Source organism: Elgaria multicarinata, chromosome 10, assembly GCF_023053635.1.
Source record: "Elgaria multicarinata webbii isolate HBS135686 ecotype San Diego chromosome 10, rElgMul1.1.pri, whole genome shotgun sequence".
Classification (NCBI taxonomy): Eukaryota; Metazoa; Chordata; class Lepidosauria; order Squamata; family Anguidae; genus Elgaria; species Elgaria multicarinata.
Genome location: NC_086180.1, coordinates 5,037,864 through 5,055,346, shown reverse-complemented (window position 1 = coordinate 5,055,346; position 17,483 = coordinate 5,037,864). Strand labels below are relative to the sequence as shown.

At 47.2% G+C, this 17,483-nt stretch overlaps 1 protein-coding gene across 1 annotated transcript in view; it reads right to left on the bottom strand.

The window, feature by feature from the left end:
• The window catches only part of ADAM33 (ADAM metallopeptidase domain 33), a 118,326-nt gene that overhangs the window by 59,691 nt on the left and 41,152 nt on the right, over nt 1-17,483 (bottom strand). The window contains exons 4-5 of the mRNA XM_063136066.1: nt 7,634-7,712; nt 485-561 (exon numbers count right to left, since the gene is read on the bottom strand). Coding sequence (XP_062992136.1) covers nt 485-561; nt 7,634-7,712 — 156 coding nt within the window. The remainder of the gene's footprint in view (nt 1-484; nt 562-7,633; nt 7,713-17,483) is intronic.

Here is a 17,483-nt window from a genome sequence, read left to right as displayed (position 1 = left end):
GTCTAAAGGCATATAATGTAGGTGCCAAGAGAACCTCCTTAGGGAGCTCATTCCACAGCCGGGGTGCCATAGCAGAGAAGGCCCTCCTCCTGGTAGCCACCTGCCTCACTTCCTTTGGCAGGGGCTCACGAAGAAAGACCCCTGAGGATGACCTTAGGGTCCGGGCAGGTACATATGAATCTTTAGGGTGATAATTTTACCTTAAAATACAAGGTGACCGTACAATTTTTGAGGGGGCGCTTTCACCTTTCCCCTGGCTGGGCCAATAGCTCAGTTTATCACTAGAGTCAATTGATTTCATTGGGTAAGCCCAAATTCTTGTGCTGTTATGGGAGAGGGAGAAAACCTGTCTCTCCATTTTGTGCAGAAGATGGTTAAGATTAAGGTATGTCTTCAGCATGCATAAGTAAGCTGCAGCTATGTATAAACGATGGCCTTCTTAGAGGGCAAAGCACGTGGCTGGTCTTGCCAGCACCTTTCTTACCTGATTCCAGAGCACGTACTTAGCACCACCGAAGACCTGTTGTACCCTCGGACATGACCATGGTAGTAACAGTGTTCCTGCAACCAGAGACAACACATGACAACTATTGATAAGACGAAGCGGTTACTGTGTGGAATTCCGGTGAATTCTGCTGCAAATTTCAGAACGGATGAGATTGTCGGGAAAAGGAGCAAAATTCCCAAACGTCTGCTTTCATTTTCGTTTCAAAGCAGATTCCATCACGGCTTCTGGTTTACTCCAGGTTTTAATCCAACTCACCCTAAAAGTTTGGGAGCAATACTCAACATAGAAAACCAGCACGACCTGCCAGTTAAAAGAATTTTTAATTCAGCGGTTTTGCCTTGCCACTGATTCATCAACTGATAGCTCATTTTAAATGCGTTTAAATGAATCTGCATGTTACCAAAGCTTTAGCACAGATGTCTTTTTTTGAGAAAAGTGTGATAACTTGCAATTAAATAAAGAAAAGTGCCGCTCGTTGTTAAGAAGGATTTTTCCTATTGCTGTTTAAGTAAAACACCAGAACTAGGATAGCCTAAAGGCACAATGCTATGCATGCCTACGAATAAAAAACTCCTACAGCTGCCAGCATTCCCTAACCAGGATTGCACCCTAATAAAATTAAATAAGGATATCCTTGATTCTCAGTTTCACCAGTTAAATTAACCCCCTCCCCAATTAAGATTTTCCCTCTGCAATTAATTAACCAAAGTTAGTAGGCCTACTTATCAAAGCTTGCACTCCTATTTAAAGCCAAAGAACGTGAACAGGACAAACCAGGTTCAATGAGAGATATAATATGGTGTATGATAGAACACTAACATTGAAGCTAAACGTCTGCTGATCCCAACATTCTTGCAGTTTAGAGGAGGAAAACAAAGAAGAGGGAACAAATTGTCATGACCAGCAGCCATTCGAGCAGGCTTTACTGAGAGCGATGAGAGGGGAAACAGGGCCAGCCTTGCTGAAAGACTACTTAGTTCATTCCTCTTCCCTCCCCATTCCTCTTTCCTTGCATGCCGTGCCTTTTTAGATTGTAAGCCTGCAGGCCGGAACTGTATGGTTTTGCTGATTATATGTAAGTTGCTCCTTTGTGGCTGAGGAGTGGGATAAGAAGAAGAAGATTGAGGGGAGACATGATAGCACTCTTCAAATACTTAAAAGGTTGTCACACAGAGGAGGGCAAGGAATTCTTCTCGATCCTCCCAGAGTGCAGGACACGGAATAACGGGCTCAAGTTAAGGAAGCCAGATTCCAGCTGGACATCAGGAAAAACTTCCTGACTGTTAGAGCAGTACAACAATGGAATCAGTTAGCTGAAGACCTTTTTATTCTCTCAGTATTTTAACACTTAATTTTAACTTAAATTTAAAATTTACTGTTCTAATTCTGTATTTTAATCTTATATCAATTTTGTTGCGTGGTTTTATCCTGGTTGTGCTTTTTATACTGTATTTTGAAATTGTGCTTTTAACATGTTGGTTGTTTTATTATGGTTTTAACTTTTGTGAACTGCCCAGAGAGCTTCGGCTATTGGGCGGTATAAAAAGTAATAAATAAATAAATAAATAAATAAGTTACCTAGGGAGGTTGTGGGCTCTCCCACACTAGAGGCATTCAAGAGGCAGCTGGACAGACATTTGTCAGGGATGCCTTAGGGTGGATTCCTGCATTGAGCAGCGGGTTGGACTCGATGGCCTTGTAGGCCCCTTCCAACTCTGCTATTCTATAGAATCATAGAATGATTCTATGAAAAATACAATGAATGAATGAATGAATGAAAAGCAAAGCAGGGTAGTGGGTGGTTCCAGAACCCCTCCGCTCTGGTACCTATCAGCCACAGAGCTTCTAATGAGAACTCCTTATTCCTCCTTAGTCACATCCCCTCCCCTTCCAGCACCCTCTGCATGCGCTGACAGTGTCTGATTTTTTCATTGTATTTAAAATATGTTTCGAGCAAATAAATAAAAAACACCTCTCAAAGCAGCATCCAAGATAAACAACAACAACAGTAAACTTCAAATTATGAATGAAACCACAGTGATAATGAAAACTGGGCATGTTTAGCCTGGAGAAGAGAAGACTGAGGGGAGACATGATAGCAGTCCTCAAATACTTGAAAGGTTGTCACACAGAGGAGGGCCAGGATCTCTTCTCGATCCTCCCAGAGTGCAGGACATGGAATAATGGGCTCAAGTTAAGGAAGCCAGATTTCGGCTGGACATCAGGAAAAACTTCCTGACTGTTAGAGCAGTACGACATTTACCTAGGGAGGTGGTGGGCTCTCCCACAGTAGAGGCCTTCAAAAGGCAGCTGGACAGCCATCTGTCAGGGATGTTTTAAGGTGGATTCTTGCATTGAGCAGGGGGTTGGACTCGATGGCCTTAGAAGCCCCTTCCAACTCTACTATTCTATAGGGTGACCATATGAAAAGGAGGACAGGGCTCTTGTATCTTTAACAGTTGTATTGAAAAGGGAATTTCACCAGGTGTCATTTGTATATATGGGGAATCTGGGGAAATTTCCTCTTCATCACAACAGTTAAAGCTACAGGTGCCCTGCCCTATTTTAAATCTGGTCACTCTAGTATAGCTCCTGCAGCTTTAACTGCTGTGATGAAGAGGGAATTTCCCCAGGTTCTCCATATATACAAATGACACCTGCTGACATTCCCTTTTCTATGCAACTGTTAAAGATACAGGAGCCCGGTCCTCCTTTTCATATGGTCACCCTACTATTCTATGATTCTATGAAAACAATTGACTTGCATTTGGGCAGTCCGGGCAGTCTGAGGAGAGATCAGAAATGACTCAGGGTTCTCATTATGAGCACGTCCGTGCACGGTGCTCATCATATCCGTCCACCCAGTCTGCCCTGGCTGGCAGCCAGACCTCCAAACTCAGCAGAGCAAGCTGAGGAGGAGCAGGTATGGCTGAGCCTGGGGGCAAACTGAAATCATCCCACCCTCATCCAAGACATCCAACCCCTCCGCTGATGTATTGCGAGGGATCCCCTCCCATGATTTTCCTACTTCCCAGGTCGCCCGTCTTCCCCTCTACGTTGAACACTGCTGACTTCTCAAGACTCCTTTGGTGAAATCCCATCTCCCTCCAACTGAAACAAAGCCCCAATTAACGCAGCACTCAGTCCAGAAGCTCCATCTGCCCCAGTGCTACCCTGATGCTGCAGGTAGTAAGGCCCCCAGGGTGTGTTACCAGTGTCTCCAGTTTAAGACCTCTAGTGCATTAGGCCTTTTCGACACGAGGCTGTTAATCTGTTGCATCTACTTTCGTTTTTTCGTAGAATTGAGATCCGAGCGCTATACAAGGAGTGTTTCCCTTCCTCTATATAACCTCTAGGTGGCACTGTGGTACAGAGGAATAGCGCAAAGACACATGAGGAAATTGCGCTACCTTTCGCCATCAGGAATAATATCCCATTTTCCCTGCTCTAAAAAAACCCTCACAGATAGTGCTGTTTACAAACAGAATCAAAACTGGAGGGTCACAACATCATCTAAAGAACCCATAAACAACCCTGATCAGGGAATGACGGGCACACAACAAATGCCTTGTGTAGAAAAGCTCTTACATACAGGCTCAGATATATCCATGCCTTGTTCCCCTGGGCCCCTGCCTTCCTTTTTCTCCCATCCCGTTTTTTCCTTGTCTGTTGAAATGTAGATTGTAAGTTCCTTGGGACAGGCACCTCTATGTATGTATGTTTGCTAATGTAAATCCTGTTCAGACCTTAGTCTCTCCGAGCAAGGACTGGAAACTTAAATTTTAAATAGTATAAATAATTATACGAGAACCATATGCAAAAATATAAAAGCAGCAGAAGACAATGACTTGGTGCACATGTCACGACAACGCAATTTTTAAAAAAATTGTGGGTTGTTGAGAACGAGGTATCATCCTGTCATGTATAAACCTACTGCTCCTGTATTGGGAGCAGGTGATGCAGGTAATCAATCAGAAACAGATTCAGACTCAGAAGACGCCAAGCCAGACACCAGGCAGTTAGAGCCAGTGGGGGAGGAGGTTCACACAGGAGAGGCGTCAGCTGAGAATCTGCTCCCTCCAGAGTTTATCTCTTCAAGGCCAAATTCTATGCCTTCAGAGGACAGGGAGTCAACTTCCGGGGGTGAGCATTCAGAAACCTTACTAGATGCTAGGAATCGCCGGAAACTAAAACGTTCAGCGAGGTTAGCGGCAAAGAGAAAGGCGGACAGATTTCATGAGAAATCGCCCACACATCAACCACCTTGAAGTTATGGATATTTGAAAAGCTTTTTCTTTTCTTTGAACGGACAATTGTCTTGCTTAGTTTGCATAGTTTTTGCTTAAGGGGGAGTTTCACAGAAGGTGCCTAGTTTGTGTTACAGAAGTGTTTATTGCTTGCAATAAAGCTTTGTCAATTGCCTAGCACTTTGCCTCATTCATCTCCCAGAGAAAGCCGGAGCCGCTATAGTACACAACACATACTACGGTGCACACTGCTCAATCATTCCCGCTGCAAGCAGGAATGCTGAAACAACCCAGCGGCACTCTATCCCTGGGTTGTTTAGCGTTGCGTCCTGACCCAGACCTCTGGCTTGTCGCTCCTGAAATAAGCCAGAAAAAAAAACCTACGACAAACTATTTTTAAAAATTGTGCTTCAGATCAAAACGCGAGCTAGATCGAATCAATCGATGCAACCTGAACAAAGTAAAAGGCCTGGGCAAATAAAAGGATCTTCACGTGGCACTAAAAAGACATCCAGTCCAGTGTCAGGCCAGCCTCCCCGGGGAGAGCATTTGCGAGTTGAGGTGCCACAACTGAAAAGACCCTATCCAGGAGGATCTTAGCAATCAGGCAGGTTCACGTGGGAGAAGGCGATCCTTCAGGTTCCCTGGTCCCAATCTGTTTAGGGATTTAAAGTTTAAATCCCACAGATGGAATTGGGTCTGGAAACAGACAATGAGCCAATGCAGTTGTTCTAAGACAGGTTCACACACCCAGCCCCGTTCAGACACCTAGCTACTGTATTTTGTTCTAAATGCTGATGCTGAACCATCTTTAAAAGCAGCCCCACATACAACAAAAGGCAGTAATCTAAGGGCTTTGCTAGACCTACTGCCTAATCCGGGGTGGGTGGGAGGAGTGGCGAGCCTGTGCTACAAGTAGCATGGTCTGTCACGCCTTGCTAGACGTGGACGCAACGAGGGAAAGCAAAGCCCCGTCGCGTCCGCCATTTTATTTTTATTTTTTAAAGGGGCCGGACGCAGGAACGCTCCTGCACTTAGGTAAGGCCCTTAAAAAAAACCAAGACCTTCTCCCCGCTCCCCCCTCCCTGGCCATGAGTCCCCCCCTCCCACCGGTTTCATTTTCCCCCCATCCCCACCAGCTCCGTTGCCTGCCCGCCATTCCCCTTCCCCCCCTGCCTCCAATCTTCCCCCACCTCTCCCCTGGGCTCCGATCTACCCCCACACACACCCCTCCCCTGGGCTCCGCTGCTTGTACTGGCTAAGTGTACTAGCCGGGAAAAGCAGCGGAACAACCTAGACGCCAGCAGTCTCAGGTTCAGCTTGAGGCCGCGGGTAATACCGGGCCAAAAGAGGTTCCGGTTAGCCCGGGCTGAAGCAGGTTTCAGCCCTGCCTGAGCCCGGGATCCCCTGTGCGTCATCTACTGGGCTACCCTATCATCTAGCAAGGCCTTAAGTGAGATGTAGCGCCTCAGTGTCTGTGGGCAGGTTATCTTTGCCCGGGAGAGACCACGATTGGCACACCAGCCTTACTAGAGAAAGGTATTTTGTTCCTCTGTGGCCACTTGGCCCTCCAATGACAGGGCCGGGTCAAATCACACACACCCCAGATTATGAATCTGGTCTTTCAGGGGGAGTGCAAAACAGGACAAACACCATTTCCCAGCACAGATGAATCACCTACCAACAACATCTGCCTTATCAGGAAGTATCTATTGGGCCCCCATCCAATCCATTACCGATCCCCGTCACAGGGATCATGCTGTTATGTCATGCCGTAAAGAGCTGGGTTCCCTGATAGTGCTATAAAAATCAATAAATAATAACAATATGTGTATTAAAAGCTAACTCAACCACTTTAAGTAGTCATGAAAAAATTATGATTCATTTACATGGTTAGTCATCTGAAAATAATCCCTTAATTTACTTCAGCCAAGGATTTCTTTATCCTTTCACGAACCCTTCCTGCTCCCCCCCCCCACACACACACTTTCCTGTGCGCACCCCTACCAAATACAGGGTTTATGTGTTTTTCTTTGCAACCTCAAGAAGAACTAGAAACTTGGGGTGAACTAATGTTTATGGTATGAAGGAGGTAGGTTGATAGCGACCTTTGTGGCCACAAATGAACATGTACATTTATTTGTCCAAGCTCTGGAGAGAGAAAAAGAGAGAGGGAGAGAAAGAATACGCAGCATGTCAGGTTGAACCTGGATGTAGCAGGACCCCATTGGCTAGCACCTGCAACATCACTAACATCCTCTCCTCCCCAAATTACCAAACTAATGTTGCAACTTTTTTTAAAAGAAGTCCAGAGCTGGTTGAGCATCCAACCTGCATAGATATACACGCATAAATCAAATTGCAAACCCAGACAAAGGACCCATGGTTAGGAGTGTAACTGGTTTTTAACCAAATTAAAAGCCAAGACAACAGCTTGAATGATCTGTCCCAGGGAGGTTTTGAACCTCAGGCCCGTGGGGCAAATCTGGTCTGCCTGGGGTCCCAATCCAGCTTTCTGGGGTTCCCCAGAAAGCCGCACACCCTTACCCTGACTCCACTCCTGTTTCCCTAATGGCCGATAGTTTGATAGCTTCCTGTTTTCTGTGCTTTCCCCCCTCCCCATTCTAAAAGGTTGGGATACCTCTCTTAAGATTTTAATTACTGGCAGAAAGAGCCTTAAGATAAAATATGTGGCTACTTTTTATATTTTTAGTCCTTTGGCCTGCCTCTTTTGCCTTTGGCCATGGCCACTACTGGAATGTGGCCTTTGAAATTAATTTTGGCCCTCAGGCTGAAAGGCATTCAGCACCCCTGTCCTGTACCTTTTCAACGCCGCAAAACCCACCACCACCTTCACAGCCTCGTGCATGTTACTTACAGTGTGGTTGGGCGACACGGTCACTACCTGCCCGTCCTTTGTGTAATGTGTCTCTGTGTAATCTGGTGACAGCAGCCTGCTGCGAAAGGAAGGGAGGGGGAGTTGAAAGAGAGCAATGGTTAGAGAGGAACAGGCAAGTTGAAGTCTCTTTTTGATCTCCCTTACAGTGAACTGACCTGCCTAAGCTCCATGCCAAGAATTTCCAACAGATGCCGCGGGAGGTGTCCTGGTCTTTCATGGCGTCATTTAAAACACCGACAAACTTCCATGTTTAGCCGATCTCGAACGTGCAATACATCACCCATTTAGAGGAACCCTGTGACTTTACAGGTGAGAGGCGACACTCTCTAAAATTCATGCAGCTCAAGCCATTTGGGATTTCATAGGTCAAAACCAACATCCTCAGTTGTGCCTAGAAAGGGATGGTCAAACCAGGGCAGGTCTTGGAGCACTGGCGCTAAGCAAAATTAGTTCAAAGTAGTGTGTAAAACAGACGATGTGGACAAGAATTTTTCACTGTGTGGCTCCTATGTAGTTTTCTGGCTGTTGTCATCTCACACACATATGGGTAGGGCGTGGATCAAACCACTGAGACTTTGAGGGTGCCATGCTGCTTCCCTTCTGCCCTTCCTAACTCTTCCCATAGCAGGGCGGGGCGTCGGATTGCGAGAACAGAGCAAGAGGCTGAGCTCCATCCTGCTAGGGACCAGCCTCCTCCTGCCTGGGATGTTTCTTCTTCCTGCCTTCCCTTCCCCTGGGAAAATTTGTGAGGCCGGGTGTCTCAATGTCAGTAGGGCTGAGCTCCGCTCCGATTTGGATCGCGAATCTGGAGCGAAGCGACCCGGTCTGCCTCCGCCAAAGGCGGATCCTAATCAGGTCGGGGGAGTTGCGGATCGAGGCAAAGCAGTCGCCTCCATGCAGAGCTCCAAATGCAGGTGAGGGAGAGGGGGCTCACCTGGCGATGGAGCCAGGTAAGGGGGCAGGGGGAGGGGGGCTTACTTGTGTCTGTTGTGGTCTGGCGCAGGCCTCAGTTGAAGCCTGTGCCGGACAGTGACGGAGGCAGGTAAGTGGGGGGGGAGGGGGGCTTACCTGGCTCCGCCACCACAGTCCGTGCGGCGACAGTGGCGGAGCCAAGTGAGGGGGGAGGGGGGCTTATTCGGCCCCCATTTTGTCCCCCTTTCCCCACTTACCTGCCTCCATCGTCCGCTGCAGAGGCAAGTAAGTAGGGAAGGGGGGGCAAAATCTCAATCCACCCCTCCGGATCTCACTCCGTGGAGTGGGAGAGGGTCGGATCGACCCGAAGCAGTTCGGGTCCGATCCAAAAGTTCCAGATCGGGCCACAAAGCAGTTCGGGGGGGGGGGGGTCCGTGCATAGCCCTAGCGATCAGCACACAAGTCCATTTCGTCCGTTGCTCCTCCTAGCATGCAAAGCAACCCTGCCGCCGGCTTTGAGGCCACAACCATCTTCCCCTCCAAGTCCCACCTCTCCTGCTTTAGCTAGGAGGTTTTGCAGCTGTCTCTGGAGCAAGGCCTCCGTAAAGGGGAAGGGCACACCGTCCTCCCAAGACAATAACGCCTTGTTGGCCTCAAGACATCAGGAGCGCCAAAACACACACACACTCACACACGCCCCAGAAAACAAAACACGGCCAAACGGGCCAGTTGAAGAACTGCCTTAAATGGAGCGGTGTGGCCGTGTTATCACAAAGGCGAGCAGCCGGCAAGGATCCTCTCTCTCTGTCTCTCTCTCTCTCTCTGCCGATCCGGACGGCCTTCTCCAGTCTGCCGTTCCAGAGGTCAGGCTCCGGAGACGTGCATTTGGCATGAATCACACCACTTCTTGATTTTTTCCAAACACCACTTGGAATAACTCCTCATGCCTTTCCCCTGGGTTCCCGTCTCGGGTCTGTTTGTCTGGAGACACAGGCAGCAAACCTCAGGATGAGTTCACAAGACAAAACCTTTACATCCAGGCCAGGCCTTAGTCAGCAGTGTGGGTGGCGGCGGGGCCGGGGCGGGGGGGGGGGGATTATTTATTTATTTTAATGCATCTGCATCTCCGCATCAAAGAAAGCCAAGTTATGTGACTTTTACATTGATGCCGATTAAGGAAATGTGGCTACAGTTGCTGGGTTTGCCTCGTTCTGATCCCTGCAAGGGGCTGTGCAAATCACCCTACCCTGTGCCTGTTTGCATTCCCTTCCCCTCCTTATTGCTTTACTATGATTTTATTAGATTGTAAGCCTATGCGGCAGGGCCTTGCTATTGACTGTTTTACTCTGTACAGCACCATGTACATTGATGGTGCTATATAAATAAATAAATAATATTAATAATAATAATAATAATAATAATAATAATAATAATAATAATAATAAATAATTGGAGTTACATTTCCTTGATTTGCCCGGACTTCTTTTAAACATTCCAACTGGACAATCAGTGGTTGGTGACCACTACACGGGTACAAATCCACTCTAAAGAGTGGGATCAGCCCAAACGCAGCTGGAGCGACTGCAATATCGCCGACTACACTGGCCCCAAGATGGTTGAGTCACCAAAGGCATGAGGTCTTTCGCGAGCCGGTTGGAGCAGCCGCAACTCAGCGAGGTAGTTCAGCGTTTGCTCAATGCATTGATAAGGGCCGGTTTGCCAGTCTTGTGGCGCACCTTTCCTTAGAATGTACCACTTCGAGAAAGAAAAATCTTGAAATCCCTCTGGCCTCTGAGGTTCTAACATCAAGCCCACGTCACCACGGGTGCGAGCCGCCCTGATCCTTTCCTGGTTTTTCTGCCCCTCATTCATAATGAATCCCCCCTCTAAAATTTGCATGTGGAGCAGCCCTGCCCCTCCCATTATTATTATTATTATTATTATTATTATTATTATTATTTCCTGCACATGGAGCAGCCCTGCCCCTCCCATTATTATTATTATTATTATTATTATTATTATTATTATTATTATTATTATTTCCTGCACATGGAGCAGCCCTGCCCCTCCCATTATTATTATTATTAATTATTATTATTTCCTGCCTTTTATTTATTTATTTAGAATATTTATATACCGCTCCCCATTGAAAAACTTCGAAGCGGTGTACAAGTTAAAATGAAAATAAAAACAGAATAAAACAGTTAAAACAAAATTTAAAAGAAGCAATAACAGTAATCCAAGGCTGCATGTTAAAGAAAGGCTTCTTGGAATAAAGATGTTTTCAGGAGGTGCTGAAAGGAGTACAAGGTCGGAGCCTGCTGGGCCTTCCGTGTCCCAATGGGCTGCCTCCATCCCCTTATTTTTATTATTTATTTATTTGTTTTATTTATCTATATGGCACCAACAATGTACTTGGTGCTGTACAGAATATACAAATAAAACAGCGATACCCTGCCCAGAGGCTTACAGTCTAAAATCACATTAAAACATATGAAGAGGGGAAGGGGTATTTATTTATTTATTTATTTATTGCTTTTATATACCACCCCATAGCCGAAGCTCTCTGGGCGGTTTACAAAAGTTAAAAACAGTGAACATTGAAACGTCCTGACTGTTAGAGCAGTACAATGCAAGGACAAGAAAGAAAGAAAGAAAGAAAGAAAGAAAGAAAGAAAGAAAGAAAGAGAGAGAGAGAGAGAGAGAAAGGAAAAAACCGGGCCGGGGGGGGGGGGGGACCAAGAAACACCAAGTGCAAATTGATTGGCCATCTTATAAGATAGATGGAATCATCCCAGAGTGCAGGACACGGAATAACGGGCTCAAGTTAAAGGAAGCCAGATTCCAGCTGGACATCAGGAAAAACTTCCTGACTGTTAGAGCAGTACGACAATGGAACCCGTTACCTAGGGAGGTTGTGGGCTCTCCCACACTAGAGGCCTTCAAGAGGCAGCTGGACAACCATCTGTCAGGGATGCTTTAGGGTGGATTCCTGCATTGAGCAGGGGGTTGGACTTGATGGCGTTGTAGGACCCTTCCAACTCTGCAATTCTATGATTCTATGATTTCCCTGGGTTTCGGGAAAGAGCAGGGCCTTGTTCTTATCTGCTGGACCTCTCCCCTTCCCCCCCCCCCCGCCCCCGAATGGCAGCACTCCAGAAAAAAATAGATTACGCCGAGTCACCAGGCAGGCTTTTTCCCACAGCTGTCTGCCGTCTCTCAACAGGCCCGCTGTGTGTCTTGCTACGGCTGACACACAACTGCGCTCCACCGCTGACAAATCACTTCCTGATGTTGGAAAGGATGATAAAAAAAGCCAGGAATGGAGACGAGAGCATTAATCAAAAGCAGAGGCCGGTATGGATGCTGTGCCTTTCTTCTCCTTCCTCTCGTAGCCAGTGAACAGTGGGAGAAAGCACAGAGCAGGTCCTTTGGAACGGAGCTCACGGGATCAGGTTCTGCTTGAGGAAGTGGAAGACGCGGACACGTGTGGCTCGCTCAGGGATGGCCCAAGTTATTTGGGCACCAGAGGTGGAAATCCAAGAGACCTCCTCCACCCTTCTGCGAATATAACATGGGGCGCAGTGGGTATTACCTAGGGTGACCCTATGAAAAGGAGTACAGGGCTGCTGTATCTTTAACAGTTGCATTGAAAAGGGAATTTCTGCAGGTGTCATTTGTATGCAGGCAGCACCTGGTGAAATTTCTTCTTCGTCACAACAGTTAAAGCCACAGGTGCCCTGCCCTCTTTTACATCTTGTCACTCTAGTATAGCTCCTGCAGCTATAGGCAAAATTGTAGGCAAAAATTGTAGGCAAAAAAAAACTGTAGGCAAAAATTTATGTTAACAGGTGCTATATGTTAGCATTTACATTTACACACACACACACACACAGAGAGAGAGAGAGAGAGAGAGAGAGAGAGTATATATAGATAGATATTATGTACATTGTTTTTGTTCTTACTGTTTGTGGTTATTTTTCTTGTATTCATGTTTTCATAAAGAATATGACTAAAGAAGCGTATATGTTAATAAGGCTTCAGAACATCACAGCCAATGACAATGGGTTATATTAGATTGTAAGCCTATGCGGCAGGGTCTTGCTATTTACTGTGTAATCTGTACAGCACCATGTACATTGATGGTGCTATATAAATAATAATAATAATAATAATAATAATAATAATAATAATAATAATAATAATCTATCTTTCCCGATCCAGTTTCAACCTCATTGGATAGCAGCGATGGTAAAGGAGAAATTAGTTCTGTAGAATCTTTAACATAGTTTACAAAAGGGGCCATGTTGTTTCAAAAGGATTGTGTCTCAGTTGCCCTGACAAGACCCTACGGTGGTAGGTTAACTTTTCAGAACAGGCTTTGTCCCATACTTTCCTCTTCCGGCCATTTAACGTGGATCCCTTCAAATCTTTCCAATGCTCAGCAATTTCTAGGCACACTGCTGTTAGCAAGTTACAAGTTCTTTATGGATGAGGGACAGGTTTAAAACATTTGGCAGGGTGCCTAACACATGCGTTTTTGTATGCTCCATTACCAAGTACTTTTGTATGCAAAAATGCATTTTTGTTAGGGCTGTGCTCCGCTTCTCCTCGGACCGAAGAAGCAGAAGCGGATTGGGGTGCTTCGCCTCCCCTTAAGGCGGAGGCGAAGAGGATCGGGGGGGAGCAGCGGAGCGTCGCGGAGCGGATCGAGGTGAAGGCGGATCCTTCACTTCGATCCAGAGCTCCGCAAAAAAGGTAAGGGGGGTTTACTTGGCCCTGCCACTGCCGCCGCCGCCGCCCGTGCAGTGACAGTGGCAGAGCCAGGTAAGGGGGCAAGGGGGAGGGGGTCTTCCTGTTTGAGTCTTCAGGCTCAGTTGAAGCAGCCGCGGGGCCGCAAACAGACACAGGTAAGGGGGAGGAAGGAGGGGTGGTTACCTGGCCCTGCCGCCGCCGCCTGTGCAGTGACGGCAGCAGAGCCAGGTAAGGGGGAGGGGGGGTCTTACCTGCGTCTGTTGCGGCCCGTCACAGGTTTCACTAGAGGCCACGGCTCAACCCGGAAGTGTTGGCCGCAAGCGGGGCCTACAGTTCCTGGTTGAGCTGTGGGCTCTAGTGAAGCTGGCGGCGGGCCGGAATGGAAGCTGGTAAGGGGGAGGAGGGAGGGGGGCTTACCTGGTGCCCACCACCACCACCACTGCGGAGCTCCGAATCGGAGCCGGAGCTCCGATTCGGAGCAGAGCGGACTCTAGGTGGATCAAGGCGGGGCAGAGCGGGCCCGATCCGCAATTTGCAGATCAGGAGCGCGGCGAAGGGGGGGGGGTCCGTGCACAGCCCTACTTTTTGTACACAATTTCTGAGACAAGAACTGCATTGCAAAAGTCAGAGAAGGGCACCGTCCAAAGTATAACTGTGTTCCGGTCCTCATTTTAGTCCGGGAAGTGAGGATTAGATCAGTTCACTTAAAAAATGTGGATCAAATGATATTCTACACCCACCCACCCCGCCTACTTCTAACCTGATGGATGCATGAAGCTTGTGTGTGACATGCACAAGGCATGTTCGTTTTCGTATGATTCCCAGCACCAAGTGATGAACAAGCACATCTGGGGCAGCTGTATGTCCAACACTCTATTTACTAGGCCACAACGGTCCAGCAAATGAGAGAATTAATGGAAGAGATGTGGGCATGAATGGGAAATGTGTCTAGAGAAAGCCACGCATTTCTCGGCAGGTAATAAACACTGCTGGAAACCTTCACCACCTGTTGGGTCTCTTTTACTCTGTTTTACAGTCACTCCGATACTTGCGGCTTTTCAATCCTGCCCAGATCTCACTGCAGATTAAACCAAACACTTTGCTGGACCACCGTTGCGTCTTCTCACCTGTACCTCAAGAACCACAAACTTCTCAGAAGGCAGCTAGAAACAGCCTGCTTGCATCTAGGAGGGGAGAATGACCCACATCCTTGCTTTGTCAAAGCAAATGACCAGGTTTTAAAATTAGGCAAATAGACAGCAGAGGTTTGAGTCAAAGGCTACTTTTTTTTTTCTAAACACTAACTGGGCTGCAAATTGGACCAGTCATGGAGGATCAATGGCATTTGGCCATTCTACCTAAACAGAGCCTTCAGGGACAAGTACAGTATACCTCTGAGTACCAAACATCGAGGCCAATCAACAGGAAATGTCTAGCTCTCCACATATCCATTTTCAGCCAGCGTAAAGTTTCCTGCGCTGAAAAAAAACTCTGCTCATTATCCCTCGCTGCCTCTGTGCTTGAATTCTCGCCGAAAACACACACTTGACACTACCTCGCTCGCTCTCCTTCCTCAAAACCCACCTTTTCTCTGAAGGCCTCGGTCTCCCCCCTTCCACCTGCCCAATCAGAGCTACCGTCTAAGACAGGGATGGAAATGTCAAGAAGTTTTGCCTACAACTCCCATCATCCCCCACAATTGGCTATGCTGGCAGAGGCTGATGGGAATTATTATTATTGCTATTATTATCATTAGAATTTGAATCTGAATTTCTTAGTCGCCTTTCTCTGTAAAAAAGACCAAAAGCAACTAAGAAACAAAATGATTAAAACATACAAAATTATGAAATAGGTTAAAAACAATTTCCATTAAAAGATTAAAACATAATAAAACTAAAACACCAGTACAGAATAAAACACTCATCATATGCCTAGGAAATAGAGGAAGGTCTTGACCTGACACTGAAAGGATAACAGATGGTTCTCACTGTGGAGATGACAGATAGTTAATTTCACATACGCCTGAGAAGCAGAGGAAGGCCTAGACCTGACGCCAAAAAGATGGTGCCAGACAGTTCTCACTGCAGAGAGCATTTCACAGTCATAGAATCATAGAATAGTAGAGTTGGAAGGGGTCTATAAGGCCATCGAGTCCAACCCCCTGCTCAAGACAGGAATCCACCCTAAAGCATACCTGACAGAGGGTTGTCCAGCTGCCTCTTGAAGGCCCCTAGTGTGGGAGAGCCCACAACCTCCCTAGGTAACTGGTTCCATTGTCGTACTGCTCTAACTGTCAGGACGTTTTTCCTGATGTCCAGCCGGAATCTGGCTTCCTGTAACTTGAGCCTGTTATTCCGTGTCCTGCACTCTGGGATTTACCCCGACTTTTTTAACCAAAGTGACGTCAATACGGTGCACTTCTGCCATCTGATATCGCTCCGGGGCCAATCCGGGGGCAGGGCCTGGTGGAAGGCGATCAGCGATTGGTCACCTTCTGCCAGGAAGAGGGCGGGGGTGGCTGTGGTACCCAGATGGCTGCCCAGAACCCCTGTGCTCCTTTCTCAGCATCGACCCAGAAGAGGAAAAGTGTGGGGTTTGAGAGGGCCGTGAAGACAGCTGCCAGATGACACTGCTGACCTCCATTTATGCCCCACTGCAGTTTTCCCACTGCTTCTTCCATCTTTTTCAAACCGCAGAAAATCTGTTAAAAAAGGAAAGATGACATCGCTGCACGGTGTGAGAGCGCTTGGAACCATCCATCTCGAAGCAGCCCGGGTGTCGATTTATTCCCTTATTTATACTCTTAAGAGAGACTGAAACAACTGGGCCTGTTTAGCCTGGAGAAGAGAAGATTGAGGGGAGACATGATAGCACTCTCCTAATACTTAAAAGGTTGTCACACAGAGGAGGGCCAGGATCTCGTCTTGATCCTCCCAGAGTGCAGGACACGGAATAACGGGCTCAAGTTAAAGGAAGCCAGGTTCCAGCTGGACATCAGGAAAAACCTCCTGACTCTTAGAGCAGTACGACAATGGAATCAGTTGCCTGGGGAGGTTGTGGGTTCTCCCATATTAGAGGCCTTCAAGAGGCAGCTGGACAACCATCTGTCAGGGATGCTTTAGGGTGGATTCCTGCCTTGAGCAGGGGGTTGGACTCGATGGCCTTGTAGGTCCCTTCCAACTCTGCTATTCTATGATTCTATGATTCCACAAACTACCCGATGCCAAACACGAGCCAGGAATAGTGAGTGAGCTGGTAAAATACCTGATCGTTGGCAATCCTTGGGCGGGCCAAGGAAGCCAAATAATGCCGTTTAAGGAGAAAGGTCCGTCCAGCCTCCACGGTACCAAGACAAACACCTCTCTCTGCTCCCTATCCGCCTTTCCTTTGGAGAGACTCATACGACAAGCTTTTCAGCCTTGGCATGGCTTTCCAAGATCAAGTCTATCTCCCAAACACTTCCTGCCTCGGCCAGGCTCCAAGCTAAGTGAGGTTTTCAGCAGGGGGTGCTGGCAACAGCACCGAACATTAGCAGAGTCTGGTCTCTATTTACTTTTCGTTGCTCCCCCTCCTCATCTAACCCCCCCAACCTCAGACAAACCTTGTGCATATAAAAGACGAGAAATAACATTCCAGAATCCCCAGTAAGCTGAGAGGTCTGGAGCCAAAGGAAACACGGTAGAGGAGAAAACAGCATTATCAACAGCAGGGTTAAATGCAGAGCACCTCCAGAAATCAGTTCAGAGAGACCGAAGTAAACACGAACTTGAAAACAGTGCTGTGTTTTCATCCGAGGTAGAAGACGGCAGCTGCTCTTCTGCCCTCCTAGTTCGAAAACTAAAGTCTTCGTTTTGCCTTCGTTCCAATTAATTTCACCTGCCGGGTATTATTTCTTGAGTACTGTTACTCCACGGCAAAGTTAAATCAGTCTAGCAAACTTGGCCCGGCTACTGGTTAAAGTACAAAAGACACTGAAATGCTGCTCAGCCTCTCTGCAGGTTCTGCATCACCTTGTCAACTTGCTGAGATCTAAGGGCTTGCAAGAAGCCCTTAAAATTGAGCTATCAAGCAGGTCAGGTTTAGCAAAATGTCTTTGAAGGCTCCTTTTCTAGCTTTTTTTTTTTTGCCAGCAAGCTCAGGACCAAACTAGGAGTTAGAATAT